Genomic DNA, 21370 nt, shown 5'->3' on the forward strand with positions numbered 1-21370 from the left:
GGCGGTTAGGATCAGATCAGCCATGATCTTATTGATTGGCCTACTCCTGCTCCTATTTCTTATGTAACCCAGGGGTGTTGAGGTCAATTGTAAGAAGACTTACAATTATATAGCGCCTTTCACGACCTCAGGACATCACAAAGTGCTTTACAGCCAATGAAGTACTTTTAAAGTGTAATCACTGTTGTAATATAAGAAATCGTTGCTCACACCAATGAGATCAGCTAGCTCAGCAGGAGCCAGGGATCAATTCTATAATATTTCTGTTTTGTATGAGCTCATAACTATATCATGCATTGTACTTACCCACTAAACCATTTGGCAAAGCCCAGTGATCAATCATAAGAGATCTGTAATTATATGTTTACACCGATCTGCCTTCAGGCTGTTTTCATCAATGTATAAAAAACTTTTTCATGTTATGCTGAAAAGGTTAATGCTGTCAAAACATGATTCTGAAAACAACATAATTTATTTTGTCACAAAAAAGTCAATACTGATTTTTTTATTACATCTCTTCCAGGTCGAAGTAAATGACAGACAACAGTTGATCATGGATGGATAGGCCTCTGATGAAGATGTACTTCAAACTACAGTTTAGAGAAAAGAGAAAACATTATATGTGATATCAGGTGTGGGCAGGTACTCCCACGTAATAATTCATTTCTGACCAAAACTCTAGTCAAGGACTTATTTTTAGGCATATCCAAGTTGATTCTGAAATACTTGGTTCTGGTTACTGTTTCTTGTCCTTTGCTGTACAATAATGGTATCTTGTATGGAGCGTCTAGTTAAAGTATGTACACTGTAGCAAACAGTGAATTCAGTACAGTCAAGTGATTTGTTTCAGGTAAAATCCACTGTGAAACAAAAAACATTACTGGACTTGTGCTGAGAGTGAATCAGTCCCTCTGATGGTAGCAACTGTTTCTCTGTAGAATATTTAAATGAGTCAGTTTTCAACTTGTACAAAAATACTTTTTTATGGATTTATTAAGTATTAATTCTTAACACATTTGTAAGATAATGTTAGCACCCCAGTATTTTGTAGTCGTGTGAATGTTACAAACATTTTATGTGAAACATCTGTTAGGCCATTCTATGGATTATAGATTAGGTGATTAAAAGAAACCTTTTATTCTCATTATTGCTGTGTTCCACTCAATGAAGTAGTTGAGAATCTTGTCATGGTCTTCTGTTGAGTGGAGCATGTGGCTTGATTGTAGTACCCTAAATGATAGGTCCAGTCTACATCATTCCACATTCTTCGAAGGCACTTGGCAGTTTTAAGCACCCTTCTCGTCTCAGAGCCCACAGAAAACCGTTTTTATAGCCTTCACTTGGACCACACCATGCAAAACACCAACAGGAAGTATACTTCTAGACTCGAGGGCCTAGAAACTCAATTGCACCCAAAAAGAGTCATGCAGGGGATGAGGCACGGACTGCCACCTCTGTTCACGTGGGTGCAGGGACCACAGGCGTCCAGCCAGTGCTACCCTCACTGCTAATTAACGATGCGTTTGGGGGCATGGGAAATAGAGCGTCTCTCGTACCACTTTAAAGGCACTCAGATATTGGTTGTGAGGAAAGTGCTCATAAGGATGGTGGCACTGTTGGTGTATTGGGGATTGCAGGGATGGTTCAGGTGAAGAACTCTGGCAGCAAATGGTACAGGTGATTGATGGTGCTTTTCAATCTCCTAGAACATAAGAAATAGGAGCAGGAATACGCCACTTGACCCTTCGAGCTTGCTCTGCCATTCAATAAGATCATGGCTGATCTTGGGCTCAAAGCCACTTCCCCGCCCACTCCCCATAACCCTTCACTCCCTTATCTTGCAAAAATCGGTCTATCACCACCTTAAATGTATTTAATGACCCAGCCTCCACAGCTCTCTAGGGCAGAGAATTCCACAGGTTTACGACCCTATTGCTGCCCAGGTGGCGGTAAGGGCTGGTCCTTCCTTTTAATGATGTTATACAGCATGTAGCAATTGAGCAAAAATCAGGATACATGTTCAGAGGTGTGCTGCAGAGCTTCTTGCGAACAGTCCAAATAGTTGGAGCGTTGCTTGAGAACGCCATAGTCTACTCAATTTCTGGTGGCAGTATGGCTTACAATGTCGTCCAACTCTGCGTCTGTGCCCGGATTCCTGACAGGAATCATGAGTCATGTCTGGAGGGGATAGCCCTTGTAGCCAAGTAGCCAATCTGTGACCTGACGACCTGGTAGGAATAAAGGCAACACAGAGGACTTGCACAGGATGAATTAATTGTTATTGTTGCCAAGAAATAGGGCAGAGACCTGTATGATGTGCTGCCTGTGGTCACAAACAAGCTGCACGTTCAGGGAGTGGTTATCCCTTTCTATTGAAAAAGATGATAGGGTGGCAAAGCAATGTGGGTGCAGTCTATGGCCTCTTGGACCCTGGGGAAGCCTGCAATGTGTGCTTCCTGTCCTGCCTTGCTCTGTCCATGGGGAATGTAATGCATGGGTTACTCCTGGCATAGAATCCAGTCACCCTGGTACAGCAGTGGACTGCACACTGTGATGTGTCACCTGCTGCAGCCTGAAACAACCCCATGACGTAAAAATTAAGGACCACATTGACTTTGACAGCCACAGGCATTGCTGTCCATGCCCTGGTTTGAGGCCCGAGCTGTGGCTGTAGCAAGTGACATAGCTCAGTGACAAGCTCCTTGGTGAAGTGAAGGCATATGAGGCATTGCTCCTCAGTGAAGTTGAGGTATGAGAAGTGCTCCCTGAAGACGAATTGTGTGGATGGTCTCCTGCGCAGGGCCCTCCTCCTCCTCCATCTTCTCGCAGCTTCTCCTGCTTTCTCCTGTCTTCTTGGCTGCTCCCCTTCCTCCTCCAGCCCCAAAGGAAGACTGACCAGATCACCCATGGCTGGAATAAACTGCAATACAGACAAAAAACAGTCCAGCACAAAGCTGTTCCTAGAAGTCAGAATCACTTGTAGAATGGAGAAAATAGCAAAGAGAAGGCCCAGCAGTTAACAGCAATCCAAGGGGATAAACCAACAACTAACCTGTATGGAATCAATGAACTCATTAAATAGCACTCCTGCCAGATCCTTGATGACTGTTAATGTCATGATTTGTTGGGCGAGTTTATCATGTAACGAGTAAGGCACTTGAGCAGACCAATTTTGCAAAAAGTTCCTAAAACAAGCTTAGGACCCTTATTTTAATATTGTAATGAGGCTTTTATTACTTCCAGGGCCTGCCCTGGACCCCTATGGAGCAGTCTGGTCCAATATGGCGGGCAGCACACTTTCAGCGGGGGAAATGGGCATGCCATTCCATATTGGACCCTTAGACACTCATTTTATGCCTGTAAAACAGATGCAGTGCAATTGAATTTCTAGGGCAAGGAATCAGTTTGAAAATGGTGTTAATATCCTGGGAATAACGTGGATATTATGGGCTAGAAATGACTGTTGCCGAGATTAGCAGATGAACAATTAATGTGATAGTAGGAGGTTTTCTGTCTGCTATTTTAACAGGGTCAACAATCTATTTCAAATAAATGTCCACTAATATCAACATTAACGTCTAGCCTGATGCTTTTTGGATAATGGGGGAAAGGGACCAAGAGGAAAGAAGGACAAATATTATGAACATTTAAAATGCAAAGTTCATGGTTCAATGGAAGCAGGTTTACATCATACACCCCTGATAAATCTTGTTATATACAAAAAAAATCCTAAAATATGATGCATCCTATTCTTGTAGCAATAGAATTTAAATGCTTATAGTTTCCTAGTATTGGCCTTTGTCCACATTTGCAGAGACAAGAAAGATAACTAATAACTTCAGCGAAATATAATTTCTGGAAATATTTGCTCCAGAGAAGCTTTGCTTCTTATCTTACCAGTAAGCACATCATTAACAAAATAGGGTAACAACTCCAGAGGCCCCAAAATTCTGATCAAGACCAAGAGTGGAGAGCTTGGGATTACCCGCCCATGGTCGGAATCAGCTTTGCCAGGATTGCACCCCATTTTTAGCTCCAGCCATTTTCTGGTGATGGGAGATGGGATGGGCAGATCTTCTGCTGCCCTCCACACATTGAGCTGGGGGAGTTCCCAGGCTGCTCCAGGAAGTCTGCTCAGTGTGTCTTCATAAGATTTCAGTGGAACTCTCACCAGCTGACAGCTAGCATGTGTAGTGTTGAGGTCTTCTGAAAGGCTCCAAACTATTACCAATCAAAGGTAATCAATTCCAGAGATGATCAATTGCCTGAAGCAACAGCTCATTGTGAGCTGAAGAAACAAAGTTGTTGAGGCCTTCCCAGGCCTCTCTCCTGCCCTCAGAGCAGCATGAAGCTGCTCTAATTTTCTGGTCCTCTGTCAGGACAGGCATAGCCCACCCCCACAGAGGACCCTATGCTCAGAATTTGGGACCGGATCGGCACTACTGTGCCCAAACAGCCAAGCGTTTTACTTCACTGAATTTCCACTGGCAGAGCTGGACTCCCGGTGTTTCGGCACCACCATCCTTCACTATGCTGTGCATTGTGCTAAATCGAATGCTGCGACTGCATTACAAACTTCTTTCTGTAGCCATCTATAGCAATGGCTTTTAGAAGAGGCAGTTATGGGCTGGATTTCCTTTAGTTGCAAAAGGACCTTTGAAACTGCCAAGTTCCTACTGATTACAAATGTGTAATGTTACTAATACAGCAAATGTATGTGCGCTGATGGTAGCTTTTGGGTACTGAATCTCTTGCGTAGACCTGATGGATAAAGCACATTTTGCGTAACTTTTTTATAATCTTGTACATATATGCACATTCTTATGTGTATTGAGGGTGTTATTGATAGAAATACTATGTAAACAATTTTTACTTATCTAGAAAGCCCATCACCCTGGGTATCATGTAAAAACTAGTATGGATGGTAAATACTTCATGTCAGCTTAAAATCATTAAATTGTACATTGGATTACAAGCTAATTGTAAGCATTCCCTCTTTTCTACACCTTGATTTCTAAATTAGTCTTTATTAATGGGTTTTTAAGCCAGTTTAGTCACTCCGACTGATTTTATATACAGACTTTTTAAAAATTATAGATACACACATCCACTACAACAGTAACTACACTTCAAAAACACTTCATTAGCTTTGGCACATCTTGAGCATGTGAAAGATGCTCTAAAAATGCAAGTTTTTTCTTTTTTCATTCAATTAAGAAAACATCACCTTTTCATGATTTCCCTGATCAATAATAAGTCAAATAAAATAATGGATATATCGTAAGAACTGTTGAATGAAGTTGAATTATTTCTTTAACAGATATATAGAGGCTGAAAGAACATCTATGAGTAGAACTACTGTCACGCTCTAGGGTAAAAGACCATGATGCATTGCTGCAGTTAAGTTGGAAGTGCACCGTTCTCAGACAACCTTTGCAGGATGCTTATCGTAGTCTCAAAAAAGCCTATTGGTCAACCAATCCCCTTCTGAAAGCAGGCCCAGTCGGTTACTAATCTGTGGCCCGCACTGCAGAGGAATGCCAGACTTAAAAGCTTAGGCAACATTAAAAAAAAATGCCCTTTGGATGTGCACAAAACTGGCAAGGCCCATCTGGAGTTGCCAGAGGGCACTAAGAGTCAAGCATATAGAGATAGCAAGTCTCTTACCTAAAGGACATTAATGAATCTTTTGAGCAGGCGAGCGGGACACCCGCAGGAAGGCAGTGGGGTCCTTTAAATATGCAGATCAGGGCCGATTATGTCATCCGGACCCGATCTGCAATTTTAGTTGAAGGCCTGAGCGGGGGAGCAGTGATGGCTTCCCCGTCGCCAGACCTGCTGGGAGGTGGATCGTGGGCCAAAAAAGGCCCAGCAGGTAACTTAAAAATTTTAAAACTTACTACTACATGCTCTGCACTTTGCTAGGGCCCCAATTTCCGCTTGTTTTACACGGATTTTTATGTTCCAGCATATGCTTGAGATTTTCAGGAAATTGCGCCGTAAATTGCCGTCAACAAGATCGGTTAAGAAACTGGCATAAATTTGGTGCAAGTTAGATTGAGGAAATTATGGCTCACCATTCTTACATAGCCAAACTCTTACCAGGTCCCTAATTATTTTTAGCTAAGAAAGTCCTAAAATGAACAATTTAATCATATACAAATATTAACATATGCAACTTATTTTTGGTCCTGATCTTTTGTATGCAACAAATACATCAATAATCTTATTTGATTGCGTGGTAACCAATTTCTAGCTTTGTGAGTGGATACTTATCTGTTGTAACCAGGCAGTTTCCAATCAGACACATGTTTGGCAGCCCTATGGTAAGCTTAACCTACTGTAGAGTCAATGCAATTGTACAATTTAAATACAATTAAGTTCATACAAATGAAGAATCTGTCCTGATCTTTTGCAATCATTAGAAGTACAGTATTTACTTAACAGGAAACCAGACTAAAATTATGTTGTATGTGAAGTAAACTTAACAATTCGGAGACAACTATAATCTGCTTTTAATTTGCTAAATTGGCTTGGTTAGTATACTTATTACAGTAGGACACATGGCAGCACTACCTGAAACTGGAATAGAAGAATGCAAAGGTGTAACATTGACCAAACATTGTAAATAACTGTAAAAAAAAAAAAGTTCTAATAAACCAAGGGGTTTGATCTGAATCTAGCACACACTTATGGGAAAATAATCTTCTCGGTGATAGCTATACAAATCTGGGCAACCTCAATTCCAGTGGATATGGGCCGGATGGCCTCCTTCTGTGCCGTAAATTTCTATGATTCTATGTCCACAATAAAATAAAAATACGGTAACTAAAGCAGACTTGGCAGATTAACTTCATTAATGATTTACCTACTTAACTGTATTCTGTACTTGAATTTTCTAAATACAAATAAACACAGACTACTCGGTGCATCACTGGATTAACCAGAAAACAAGCACAAAGATCACTTTTTATCATTTTTATTGAGCTTTATCACAGATCAACAACACACAGTCTCAAATTCCAAGGTCTTTGTACAACCTGAACTGTCGATAGACAGTAGAGATTTGCAGAATTATGCAGTGCACTGAAATCTGTTCCTCTGATATTCAGCAGATCAGATTATCGATGTAAAATGCATTCTGCAAAATAAGGAAAAATCTACTTCCTACAAAGATAATAGTTTCCTCAAAAATAATCAGATACTGAAATGTAAAATTATATGTTGCTATATAAAGAGCATTTCAAAGGTTAAATTATAATAAATTGTCTTGCATTTCACAGTCAATTTCACAACCCAAAACAATGCTGCATTTCCAGATCAAAAACTGTGGGGGTGAAATTGGTGTTGGGCAGACAGTGTAAAACGAGCAAGCGGCGAATTGGCAGCTCATTTTACATGCTCCATGATTTTCTTTCCCCTTTTCACGCTACCGCTGAAGAGCGATTTCACCCCCTCTGTCCGCAATGAAGAGAAAATCTGCTTTCCAGGCACAGCTTGGTTAATTCTCGTTGTTAAATAATTTCTTTGAAAATGTAGCAATGGACTGTTGCGTTGTCATTCTTTAAGTGGCAGGCCCATCTAAACTAAAGTTTTCGAAGATTGAAATAGCATTTTGTATAATATCACATGTACGAATATAGAGGGAAAAAAAATACTTTGTGTAGTAAAAAATTTTTTTTTAATGCATTAAAGTAAATTGAAGCCTTGCATGCAGTTCGCTCGCAAGCTTCAAAGAGCCTTCCCACATGGAAGTTCTAGAAGATGAAGGATAAATTTTCATCTTCAGCATTTCAGAAACTTGTGCACGAGGGACGCACATCAGAAAATCAGATGGGTTTTACCAATGATTTTCTACTTGTCCTTTCAAATGGACAGAAAATAGTGGACAGCATTTACCCGATTTTCTGACACGCGCTTCCCTGGGGGCATGGAGGATGAAAATTTACTTTCAGCGAGAAGAGTAGGCAGAAGCCTTAAAACATGAACAGCTCTGTTACAGAGAAATGGATGTAATGATTTAATTCTGATGAATATGAACTTCGCACAAGGGTGGTGGTGTTGGGGACTGGCATAAATAAAAGTCTTCATTTGGATAATTTTACTGAAAAAGTCCATGTGAGTACAAAATGGGGAATCTGGTTTTATATTTAGGGTAACTTGCTAAAACTATGAACTGGAGGGATTTCAGCCCCAATAAGTAAACTAGATTAATGTGGGCTTGCTATTTCACGCACGTGCATACCGGCAGTCATATCCTGGCTGGTGCACAAACAGTGACATCATGATGTGTCTCTACCAAAATGCACTGTTGCAGCCAGAACAGTACATTTAATGACACTAGTAGGCAGCCAGGAAGACACAGCAAAAAATGGGTCTTAGAAAATCCTTGACATTGCCACCGGCTACAGAATAACCAATTGTTTGTTTGTTACTAAGGCCACAAAGTTACCAGAACTGCTTGGATATATGAAGCATTAGATGGAGTCAAGTGATTAGATTTAAAGAGTAATTTCTGACTTCCAAATGGTTGGAAAGTCACACGCATCATGCACCAAAATTTCAAACAGGTGTTCCCCACCAGAGCACAAAGATGGAAAATTATCCGTTTACTCGATCAAAGCTCATCTCTATCTGAAGTAGCTGTCATCAATTAAATAAATTTGCTCGAAGCTAGAAGTGCTTCCAGTGTAAACTGGTGCGTAGTTGTAAATCAAAGCATTTGCCTCTTCAGTTTCATCAGAAAAATGATGGGAATTCTTCCGAGCTGAAAAAGAAGAAAGTAATCTTCTTCAGGTTTTAAAAATTTCAGTACTGATTTACAAGATTTGCAGTTATGAAATGAACAAGGAAACAAAACATGTATAAAGTGAGACAGTCAATGCAGGAAAATTGTTTCATTTATGTGGTGAAGAGTTCAACTACCAGGGAGCTCTAGTTATAAAGTAGGAAGCCAGGTAAAGCGGGGTCTAACAAGTCTGCTGCTGGGCTATGGAACATAGTGTAAAAAGCATCAACAGCAGCAGCCAGCTCACAGATGCCAAGCTCCTGGAAGCCATAAGTATAGAGAAGCAACTTCAGATGGGTTAATGGAGAAAAAAGGGTCTGAGATTTGGGGCGATGGGGGCTGGTCAGATCGGAGAGAAAATGGATAGGCAACTTAGCTTTATTGTCTATTTTCTGTTTCTAAAAAATGTTATGTTTGTACCTTGTTTAAATAGGATAGATTGGTAGGGGGAGTGAGGAGAATGCAAAGTATTAATGGGTTTTGACATGTACATTTTATCCTATATACTCTAGTCTTTGCAATTTGAGCAATATTAATTTGGCCATTTGCTGAGGGCAGACAGATACACCGTAGGTTAAACAACTCGTGAAAGCTGGTTCATTTTGCTGCAGTAAAGTACTAGCATTACCTACAGGCTTAATAACTGCCCCAAAGAGGACTACCAACTCACTTAATTGCTACAAATCATTTTGCTGATGACAATCAACATAAAACTAAATTCTTTGCCGTACACAAAACAGGTTAATTATATATTTAATTTGTCCATACCTTCGTTAACAAAAAAGTCAGCCATGTACCATGCTACTTTCACAGCGCTGGGGGTATGTGCGATGTTGTGCTTTGTGTTCCACTCATAAGGGTTTTTCTCAGGGTGCCACTGAACGCCAAAAATAGGGTAACTGCGTGCTGCAATAAAGCAAACAAACTTATCATTTCCTTAACTTTACCTTTATCTCAATGAGCATACCTTCCAACAAAAGCTCCCCAAGTTTCCGATACCCTACATAGAATCTAATTGTAAAAGTTTTCAGTAACATGCTCCTTTTACATGTCCTCTAATTGCAGTTTGATACTCTGTCTATATGGACTCTTAAAATGACACATGCTTCTGATCTATGCATAAACATGGCTGAATATATTTAAGAAGGAGATAGATAGATTTCTAGACACAAAAGGCATCAAAGAGTATGAGGAGAGAGCAGGAATATGGTATTGAGATAGAGGATCAGCCATGATCATATTGAATGGCGGAGCAGGCTCAAAGGGCCGAGTGGCCTACTCCTGTTCCTATTTTTCTATGTTTCTATGATTCCCTCTCCCACACTGCAGTGTATTTATGCTCCACAGAAAAGTAAATACAGCATCGTCTATACAAACTTTACTGAAACAAACTTCTCTTTGGAAGTTGCATACTAGGATTGCAGAAGCACTGCAATCTAAAGACATGATTGCATCAGAATCAGCTCTTTCTATCCTTGTGCTCTCTCATTCTTCCCTCCCCATTAATAAAAGTATATATGTGCTTAGCTACGTTTCCAGTAGACACTATGGCAAGTTTTTAAAAAGGAATTGCTCTGTGGAGGGCGCATGCGCTCTGTAGTTCAACCATTCTGTAATGGTGTGCTCCATGCTGAGTGCTACCAGGAGCTAGGGGTGGGCAGCACTGAAGAGTCATCCATGTTTATGCATGGCAAGGAGATGGGATATAACAATTTTTTTTTAATATATCTAAGAAGCCAATCCCAAATAAACAAATTACTTATTAAAACAGGAAAACAGGCAAACTAATTAATAATCAAGGTACAATTAAAATAATTTTTATTGACCAAAGGAAAAAAAAAATCAGACCTTGGTTTTCACATTAATGGAATAGTGGTAAATATTCTCAACATGACATTTACAGGCAGGCATATAGACAGCATATTGTATATGTTTGCATAGTAGTTTAACACTTCAGAACCAGGGGCTGCATCAGGTGGGATGGCACAGCTGTATGTGGGTATGCAGGGATTGTCCTATCTTTCCTAGAGATGTGTCACTTTTCTGCACAGCTAGAAATTAATGAGTTGTTTGCTCTCATTGACTTTTTTTTATTCGTTTATGGGATCTGGGCGTCGCAGGCAAGGCCTGCATTTATTGCCCATCCCTAGTTGCCCTTGAGAAGGTGGTGGTGAGCTGCCTTCTTGAACCGTTGCAGTCCATGTGGTGATGGTATTCCCACAGTGCTGTTGGGTAGGGAATTCCAGGATTTTGACCCAGCGACGATGAAGGATCGGCGATATACTTCTAAGTCAGGATGGTGTATGACTTGGAGGGGAACTTGGAGGTGGTGGTGCTCCCATGCACCTGCTGCCCTTGTCCTTCTAGGTGGAAGAGGTCGTGGGTTTGGGAGGTGCTGCCGAAGAAGCCTTGGCGAGTTGCTGCGGTGCATCTTGTAGATGGTACACACTGCAGCCACAGTACGCCGGTGGTGGAGGGAGTGAATGCTGAAGGTGGTGGATGGGGTGCCAATCAAGCGGGCTGCTTTGTCCTGGATGGTGTCGAGCTTCTTGAGTATTGTTGGAGCTGCATTCATCCAGGCAAGTGGAGAGTATTCCATCACACTCCTTACTTGTACCTTGTAGATGGTGGAAAGGCTTTGGGGAGTCAGGAGGTGAGACACTCGCCGCAGAATACCTAGCCTCTGACCTGCTCTTGTTGCCACAGTATTTATGTGGCTGGTCCAGTTAAGTTTCTGGTCAATGGTGACCCCTAGGATGTTGATAGTGGGGGATTCGGCGATGGTAATGCCATTGAAGGTCATGGGGACATCAATCTATACCTCCTACTGCATGGCTGTGTTGGGGAGTTTGAGGGAAGAGACTTATTTATATGGGACTCCAGGAAGAGGGTGCAGATTTGTTTGGTCTAGTACAGTTCTATATAGAGCTGTCCACTGTTACTGCAGAAATACTTCAACACAAGTGTCAACCAAAAACAGCAGCAATAAAGTTAGCTTTATGGCTGCAGATCTTTAAAAGTAAATCACTAATAAAAAAGCACTGAGGTGGACAATTAAGAAATAATGCTTAGAGAACTGAAATACATCACTGTCTCCCAGAAATTCAAAAGGTATTTTAATAGTTTAAATTTGTGCTGGGATGTCATATCAGCAGCAAACTAATAGGCGGCTTCCATTCCCCATTCATTTCAATTTGGAAATGAAGCTTGTCCATAATCACCCTCAAAAGGTAGACATTAGAGGTCTGCTCCGCAAAATAAAAATGGCATTTAAATATTCAACGAATAAAAGTGGCAAGCTGCTGGTTGTAGAGTGGCACAACATAGCACACTGCAACCACATTCAGGTGACATTCTAGGCTGAATGAGGCACTGCAGGAACTGAATGCGCAGCTCCGTAAACATCAGTGTACAGCTGGAGAATGCTCATCTCTCTCAATCTCTACCTATGCACTTGTTTCTCTGTGCACCTGCACTAAGGAAGCCATCTGGCAATGTCACAGGACCAGGAGCTACGAGTATGATGGCAAAGGGAATCTTCAGAAACAATAACAATTAATAATGTAAAGGAAGATGTCACAGTAGTAATTCATTTTCTGAAGAGGAAGGATAAAAATAAAATGACATGACACTTCGTGAAAATAAAATGGATTTAATTCACTCCAAAGAGGGCCCCACTTTTACTGATTACCACTGTTATTTGTAAGTACCTTCCATTGTGGATACAAATTCAAGCTCCTGGCTGTCAGTATTAGTAGTCAAGATTTTGTAGAAGTTTCTTAATTTTGCATTGTTTGTAAAATTCTGAAATTAATCACAAAAAGATATGAATGTAAATCAACTTACAATTTTCTATACTGTACAGCAGATCCTGAAAATGTGGCTTTGTGTAGTAAATGAAAGTGATACGGTACATAAAATACATGGCCGATTTCAAAAATAATTAGCATGTGGAGGGTGAAGAGATGTCAACAAGTGAAGCCGGGGATGTGCACCTGATTTTATTTCCTTCTTTCCCTCCTCCACCACAAAGAAAATAAACGATTTACGAATCAACAGTATGGGTCCAGTTAATCAAGTAGCAACACTGATTACATAGGATATACAGCACAGTAACAAGCCATTCGGCCCAACCAGTCCATGCCGGCGTTTATGTTCCACTCGAGCCTCCTCTCGTCTTTCCGAATCTAACTATCAGCATAACCTTCTATTCCCTTCTCCCTCATATGCTTATCTAACCGGCCCTTAAATACTAGTCGCTTCAACCACTCCCTGTGGTCGCGAGTTCCACATTCTCCCCACTCTAGGTAAAGAGGTTTCTTCTGAATTCCCTATTTGATTTCTTGGTGACTATCCTATATTGATGGCCTCTAGTTTTGCTCTTCCCCACAAGTGGAAACGCTCTCTCTGTATCTACTCTATCAAAACCTTTCATAATTTTAAAGGCTTCTATTAGGTCACCCCTCAGCCTTCTCTTTTCAAGAGGAAAAAGAGACCAAGCCTGTTCATCCTTTCCTGATATGTATACCCTCGTATTTCTGGTATCATCCTTGTAAATCTTCGCTGCACCCTCTCCAGTGCTTCTATATCCTTTTTATAATATGGTGACCAGAATTGTACGCAGTACTCCAAGTGTGGTCTAACCAAGGTTCGATACAAGTTTAGCATAACATCACTACTTTTCAATTCTATCCCTCTAGAAATAAACCCTAGTGCTTGGTTTGCTTTTTTTTATGGCCTTGCTAACCTGTGTTGCAACTTTTAGTGATTTGTGTATTTGTACTCAGAGATCCCTTTGCTCTTCTACCCCATTTAGATTTGTATTTTCCAAGTAATATGTGACCTCCCTATTTTTCTTACCAAAATGTAATACCTCACATTTATCTGTGTTGAAATTCATTTGCTAATTATATGCCCATTCTGCAAGTTTATTAATGTTTTCTTGTGATTTGTTGCAGTCCTCTTCAGTATTGACTATTTGGTGTCATCCACAAATTTAGAAATTGTGTTTTTGATTCCAAAGTCTAAATCGTTAATATAAATTGTGAACACCACTTCCCACCTTCTGCCACTCTGAATAGTTACTTTACCCCACTCTCTGCCTTGAAGCCAGCTAGTTATCCATTCTGCTACTTGTCTCCTGACTTCGCATTCTCTGACCTTATTCATTAGTCCATTATGTGGTACCTTATCGAAGGCCTTTTGAAAATCTAGATAAATTATATCTACTACATTACCCTTGTTTACTCTCTGTTAGCTCTTCAAAAAATTCAATGAGGTTGGTCAAGCAAGACTTTCCCTTTTGAAATCCATGCCGACACTTCTTTATTGTATTTTTGGTTGCTAGATGTTCTTCTATTTTCTCCTTTAGTAGGGATTCCAATATTTTTCCTACCACCATTGTCAAGCTGACTGGTCTAAAGTTCTCTGGACATGTTCCATCTCCCTTCTTAAATATCGGTATTATGTTAGCTATCCGCCAGTCCTCTGGCACTGCACCTTTTTCTAACGAATTATTAAATATGTGTAGTAATACCTCTGCTATCTCTTCCCTAGATTATTTTTAAATGCGCGGATGTCATTTGTCCGGACCAGGAGTTTTATCCTCTTTGCGTTTGATTAGTTTATTTAATATATCTCCTCTTTTTATTTTTAATGCAGTTATCTCCTTTTTAATCTCACACAAAGATGACCAAGACTGCTCCATCCTCCCTACCACCAAGGAGACAGTGTGTGGGTAAGGAAACAGTGCTGGTGATGTTACCGTATGAATGTTAAGAACATAAGAAATAGGAGCTGGAGTAGGCCATTTGGCCCTTTGAGCCTGCTCTGCCATTCAGTAAGATCATGGCTGATCTTCTACCTCATCTCCACCTTCCTATACTATCCCCATATCCCTAGAGTACCTTAGTATCCAAAAATCTAACCATCTCTGTCTTGAATATACGCAATGACTGAGCATCTATGGTTAGAACATAAGAACTAAGAGCAAGAGTAGGCCATACGGCCCCTCGAGCCTGCTCTGCCATTCAATAAGATCATGGCTGATCTCTGGGGTAGAGAATTCCAAAGATTCACAACCCTCTGAGTGAAGAAATTCCTCCTCATCTCAGTCCTAAATGGCCGACCCCTTATTCTGAGACTGTGACCCCTAGTTCTAGACTTCCTAGCCGGGGGAAACATCCTCCCAGCATCTATCCTGTAAAGCCCCTTAAGAATTTTATATGTTTCAGATCACCTCTCATTTTTCTAAACTCTAGGCCTAGTCTACGCAATCTCTCGTCATAGGACAATCCCCTCATTCCAGGAATTAGTCTCATGGACCTTTATTGCACTCTGTCTAAGGCAAGTATATCCTTCTTTAAGGGAGACCAAAACTGTACACAGTACTTCAGGTGTGGTCTCACCAGGGCCCTACTTAATTGTAGTAAGACTTTACTCTTATATTCCAATCCCTTTGTAATAAATTCGAGCATACCATTTGCTTTCCTAATTGCTTGCTGTACCTGCATGTTAACTTTCTGTGATTCGTGTACAAGAACACCTAAATCCCTCTGAACACCAACATTTCCCAATCTCTCACCACTTAAAAATATTCTGCTTTTCTATTTTTCCTACCAAAGTGGATAACTTCACCCTTCTCCACATTATATTCCATCTGCCATGTTCTTGTCCACTCATTTAACCTGCCTATATCCTTTTGCAGCCTCTTTGCATCCTCCTTACAGCTTACTTTCCCACCTGACTTTGTATCGTCAGCAAACTTGGGTATATTAAATCAGTCCCCTCATCTAAGTCATTAATATAGATTGTAAATAGCTGAGGCCCAAGCACTGATCCTTGCAGTACCCCACTATTTAGAGCCTTCCAACTTGAAAATGACCCATTTATTACTACTCTCTGTTTTCTGTCCATTAACCAATCCTCAGTCCAAGCTAATACACTGTCCCCAATCCCATGAGCCTTAATTTTGTGTAATAACCTCTTATGTGGCACCTTATCGATTACTTTTTGAAAATCCAAATACTCTACATCCACTGGTTCCCCCTTATTTACCCTGCTAGTTACAATTTCAAAAGATTTGTCAAACACGGTTTTCCTTTAATTTGACTCTGTCCAATCATATTATGATTTTCTAAGTGCCCTGTTACCACATCCCTAATAATATTCTCGCAATTTCCCTACTACTGATTTCAGGTGAACTGGCCTATAGTTCCCTGTTTTCTCTCTCCCTCCTTTCTTGAATAGCGGGGTTAGGTTTGCTACCTTCCAATTCAGGGGGACCGTTCTAGAATCTAGGGAATTCTGGAAGATCAAAACCAATGCATTCACTATCTCTGTAGCTACCTCTTTTAAAACCCAAGGCTGTAGGTCATCAGGTCCAGGGAATTTGTTGACTTTTAGTCCCATTAATTTCTCCAGTACTATTTCTTTACTAATACTAATTTCTTTAAGTTCCTCATTCTAGCTAGACCTTTCGTTCCCTACTATTTCTGGAAATTTTGTGCGTCTTCTACCGTGAAGACAGATACACAGGGCTCGATTTTGTCATGGGGCGGCTGGGGTCGTGTCATCCGCTTTTCGTGTTATCCACCCGATTCCAAATTCATGTGGAAGAATGATACGATTTTCACCTAATTGGGCAATTGAGTTCCAGCGTGCGAGAACCCATGGCCCAATTAGTTTCTTCAGTCTGAAACTCGCCTCCGATGACGTCATCATTGCTGCTGCATTTAAGGTCTGCAAGAAGCCTTGCTTCTTCTGCAGACTGCCAACCTTTTGGCCTTTGCTGCGAGGGGGACCTGGAGGGCAATATGAGCAGCGGGAGACCTAGGTCTGCTCCCAGATTTGATGAAGTCACCCTGCAAGCTATGGTGGAGGGAGCAAGAGCTCATAAAGAGGTGCTCTTCCCTTCTTCAGAGAGGAAGAAGCCTCCCCAGCAGACGAAAGCTATGTGGATCCAGGTGGCCCAGGAGGTCAACTCGTTGTCCCTGATCCGCAGAACCTGGCTTCAGTGCAGGAAGAGGTTTCATGACCTTCTGCGCACTGGAAAAGTGAGTATGACTTTCCCATCACCCTCAATCTGATCCCCATTGCCTCTCCTCACCAGCACTCAGCTTTAGCAACCTCTTCCTCCACATCCCACTTGACATTGACAACCCTGCACCCTTACCCATTCCCTCTCTCTCTATGGTCACATTCACCTAACTACTCGACTATGCAGCCCTCACACTCCCTATCACTGTGATGCTATGAAAACAACTTACAACACACAGGGAGGGCCCTTGGTCTTGCCACCTCACTCCATCTTTGTCTCCTTCTAAGCATCTATGCTATGGATTCTCTACACTCACTCCTTCATTCTCACTCAAACTCCACTTGTCTCCCTCATTGCAGGAAAAGAGAGCTCACAATAAGAGGAAGAGCGAGGACAGGAGGAGGGCCACCCTCAGTAACCCACCTCACCCCTTGGGAGGAGGCGGCCCTGGAGATCGTGGGACTCGAGGACGATGCGCAAGTGGGGGACGGACAGACGGGTGCATCAGAGCAAGCTGGTGACAGAATAGTTTTTCATCTCTCTCATTGACATTGCATGAGTTGCTGATAATGATTCTGAAGCTCTAACAGATGGACTTATGATCATCTGCAATATGCAATGTGCATGTAACCTTGGCCTCACATCTCTGACTCTTTCCTTTACTCCCCCACAGGACCATCGCAAGCACCCGTCCCCACTATCCAGGAGGAATAGCCTGAGCCTCCAGACTCCTCAGAGGAAGCTGCAACCTCTGAGGGTGCAGCATCAGCAGAATTCAACCAACCCAGCACCAGCGCAGACACTCACATCTCGGTGGGACCATCGCAAGGTAGAGTATTGTGAGCTGTGATACACCAGGTGACAAGTGAGCATCAGCAGATTGTGGAGACAGAAACAGCAGTGGAGAGTCCTAATCGGAGGGAGCAGGACTCGCCCAGCTTGGCTCAGCTGCATGTTGACCCTCTGCTTCTGGGTCCATCCAGAAGAACAGCGGTGCTGGAACTCCAGGAACAGGTACAGGAGTCTCTGGCATGTTTTGTCTCCAGGGTCGCTGCGAGTGTGGAGCGAGTGGAGGAGTCCATCACGAACATGAGCAGAGCCTTTGTGGAGTCATTGGCGCATGAACGCAGCACCACGGAAAGGATGGCAACCTCCGTGGAAAGGATCGCTACGGCCATGGAGGAGCTAAGTCACCAGAATGTAGAAAACACGGTGAGTGTTCAGAATAGACTGACATCTCTGGAGGAGCGATGGTCAGCTATTGAACAGAGAAACTAGACCTTCATGGAAGTCCTACTGAGTAGGACTGCCAGTGCAGATACGGGTCCCCATGGCCTCCCTGATGTGCAGCAAGGCGCTCTCAAGCCACTTGCAAGCGCTGAGGTGGACCTGACCCACGAGAGGGATGCTGGTGGCAGAGAACAAGGAAGTGGGGGCTCCTCTCCAAGTGCTCACACTTCCATGCCACTGCAGAGCCCTCGGTCAGAGCCCCACCAGAGTCCCCACCCAACTGAGATCGGCATCTCAACCCCTGCATAGCCGCAGGAGCAGCAGACTGTTGTTGAGCCCTCATAGGTTCGCAACCCCAGAGGACGCCCGCCAAAGGTGTCGAGACACGAGCAGCAAGAAAGTGAGCAAGGGGCCTCCACATCTGCTGATGCCAAGGGGGAACCACCACGTAGGAGCACACGTAAGAGAAAGATACTGCACAAATATTCACAATGGTAGTCACTTGGCTTCTCAACATTAAACTTCACATTTCACCCATCAGTTGGTTATTGTAAATTAAAATTCTGATGGCAACTGTTGCAGTTGTGGCGTGTGTCATTTCGCTAATGGGACTTCCACATTGAGGGCTTAGGATTACTTGCAATTGTCAGTATGGTGGTCAGAGTGCTAGGAATCCGCAGGTTCTTGGCCATTGTCAATGGTCTGATAAGACGGTGCGAGACAAAATTGTTTGATTGTGCAGGCTAAACAAATCTGGCCAAGATGAGTGCGTCCCTTGCATCCGGGCAGCAATGTGGTTGCGTGCTGGCGCCTTCTGGCCTGTGCAGCTTCAGGTGGGTGAGCAGCAGCTTGGCACTCCTGTTGTTGCTGCTGGTGGTGTTGTTGTTCATGGTTCTGCTGCTGTCACAGCTGGTCTTTGTCCTCATCTGATGTCCAGGAGGAAAGGAAATAAATGGTTCCTGTGCTTCTAGTATATGCCTCAGTTGAGGAAGTGCTCAGTCAAGGTGGCAAGAGGGGTTTCCCAGGAGGTCACACTGGAGATGGGTATCAGGCTCCAAACTTCCACAGCTATGGTTATGCCTGCTAAAAGTTCCCCCGACCTGAGACAACAAAGTCCTGCCACCTGCAAATGATGACTGATCAAATCTCCTATTTAATGGTGGAGCTGCAGCTGATAGTCAGCAATCCAATTGTGCTACCGCCAGGTTTCACTGTCGTGTTTCAGAGGAGACGTGCATCACGTGGGAAAAGTGTTAAAATCAGATAGGCCTCTCAAAATGGGATTATAGAGGCAATTCAGTGGTTGTTAAGGGCCTTAAGGTCCTATCCTGCCTCTTGGGGACGGAGACGGGATCAGAAACCACGCATTTGGGAAAATTGCTTGGAGGTGGTGTCGGGTCCGCCCGCCATTTTTTGCAATTTTAACACCCCACACGCCTCCATTCCCGCCTCCTCAGGCCTGGCAAAATCAAGCCCAAAGTATTTGTTTAATGTCTCTGCTATTTCCTCATTATAATTTCTCCTGACTCTGCCTCTAAGTGACACACATTTACTTTTGCTAATCTCTTCCTTTTTACATACTTATAGAAGCTTTCACAATCTGTTTTTATGTTTCTTGCTAGTTTTTCTCATTTTCTCTTTCTTTATCAATTTCTTGGTCCTCTTTGCTGAATTCTAAAATCCTCCCAATCCTCAGGCTTACTACTCTTTTTGGTAACATTATAAGCCTCTTCCTTTAATCTAATACTATCTTTATCTTCTCCTGTTAGCTACGGTTGGACCACTTTTCCCGTGAAAGGTTTTACTCGTTAGGGGAATGTATATTCGTTGGGAATTATGAATGAATTCTTAAAATGTTCAATGACGCTATTTTAATGGAGACATTAATCCATTTACTTTAAAAGGGGGTAGAGCCTACATTACAATCACAGAGAGAGGATCTTGGATAATGCATTAAGTGTTTTCACAATAACGGACAGCTATTTCTACACTTATACTTACTGACTTTCACATCATGCTTGATGAGCCAAATAAAGTGTCAGCTATTTTTATGGAACTTTCGCAAAGACATCAGGCGAGAGGAAGTATTAGACAGAGGAGTTGTAGCTTTCTGTTGAGTAGTAAAACTTGCCTTAAGGCACTTCCCATTACTGACAATGCCATTCATTTACATGCATATCCAGGCCATACTGGATGCAGGTATTTTAGGTGGCAAAGTACAGGTGTAATTTATATCAACATGTTGCAGAAACCTAGGTTTTACATGTCATTCAAGCAAGGGCTTAGAATTTGCTGATTGGGCTTAATTGACAAGAATCAATTGCCATAGATGCTTATGACACTGAACATTGGAAAAGTGGATACTGTTCTTCTACATCGGCACTACAGAATAATTAATCCAGCAAGTCTTCTATAGGACAAAAGCAAAATGGTGCAGATGCTGGAAATCTGAAATATAAACAGAAAATTCTGGAAATACTCAGCAGGTCAGGCAGCATCTGTGGAGCGAGAAACAGAGTTAACGTTTCAGGTCGATGACCTTTCATCAGAACTGGAAAAAGTTACAGATGTAACAGATTTTAAGCAAGTGCAGGGGCAGGGAAAGTGGGGAGGGGAGGAAAGAACAAAATAGAAGGTCTGTGATAGGATGGAAGGTAGGAGAGATTAAATGACAAATGGCATGATTATACAAAGCAAAAGGGGATGGTAATGGGACATATAAAGAAACAAAAGATGGGTCGAGAAGAGGTGTAAATGGGAATAGCAGAATCATCATCAGCTGCCATCTGAAAAAATAGGGGCAGAGGTTATGGTATGAAATTGTTGAATACAATGTTAAGTCCAGAAGGCTGTGACGTGCTTAATCGAAAGATGAGGTGCTGTTCCTCAAGCTTACGTTGAGTTTTGTTGGAACAGCGTAAGAGAATGAGGACGGAGGGAGTGGAGTGGAGAATTAAAGCTCGGGGTCAAGCTTACGGACTGAACGGAGGTGTTCCCCAAAGCGGTCACCCAATCTGCATTTGATCTCCCCAAATGTAGAGGAGACCACATCGTGAGCAGCGAATACAGTATACTAAATTGCAAGAAATAAAGTAAATCACTGTTTCACCTGGAAGGAGTGTTTGGGGCCCTGGACAGTGGGAAGGGAGGAGGTAAAATGGCAGGTGTTACATCTCCTGCACTTGCACAGGAAGGTGCTGTGGGAAGGGGAGGGGATGTTGGGGTGATTGAGGAGTGGACCAGGGTGTCGCGGAGGGAGCGGTCTCTTCGGAATGCTGAAAGGGGAGGGGAAGATGTGTTTGGTGGTGGGATCA

The 21370-nt window shown here is 42.3% G+C and overlaps 2 protein-coding genes across 5 annotated transcripts in view; one reads left to right on the forward strand and one right to left on the reverse strand.

Moving 5' to 3' along the window:
• The window catches only part of LOC147114920 (sodium/potassium-transporting ATPase subunit beta-1-interacting protein 3), a 942742-nt gene extending 935869 nt beyond the window's left edge, over positions 1 to 6873 (forward strand). For all 3 annotated transcript variants that reach the window (XM_085993038.1, XM_085993037.1, XM_085993034.1), the window contains one exon: positions 524 to 6873. Coding sequence is in view for 2 of the 3 variants with exons in the window: in XM_085993037.1 (XP_085849163.1) it covers positions 524 to 537 (14 nt within the window). In the remaining variant the exon portion in view is untranslated. The remainder of the gene's footprint in view (positions 1 to 523) is intronic.
• A 90-nt stretch (positions 6874 to 6963) lies between these two features.
• The window catches only part of LOC147114921 (gamma-glutamyl hydrolase-like), a 79205-nt gene continuing 64798 nt past the window's right edge, over positions 6964 to 21370 (reverse strand). For both annotated transcript variants that reach the window (XM_085993033.1, XM_085993032.1), the window contains 3 exons: positions 12499 to 12592; positions 9557 to 9694; positions 6964 to 8767 (listed from right to left, as the gene is read on the reverse strand). In XM_085993033.1, coding sequence (XP_085849159.1) covers positions 8631 to 8767; positions 9557 to 9694; positions 12499 to 12592 — 369 coding nt within the window. In that variant the 3' untranslated portion in view covers positions 6964 to 8630. The remainder of the gene's footprint in view (positions 8768 to 9556; positions 9695 to 12498; positions 12593 to 21370) is intronic.

This window comes from Somniosus microcephalus, chromosome 7 (genome assembly GCF_052327205.1).
Source record: "Somniosus microcephalus isolate GS21.2 chromosome 7, FLI_Smic_1.0, whole genome shotgun sequence".
Taxonomy (NCBI): domain Eukaryota; kingdom Metazoa; phylum Chordata; class Chondrichthyes; order Squaliformes; family Somniosidae; genus Somniosus; species Somniosus microcephalus.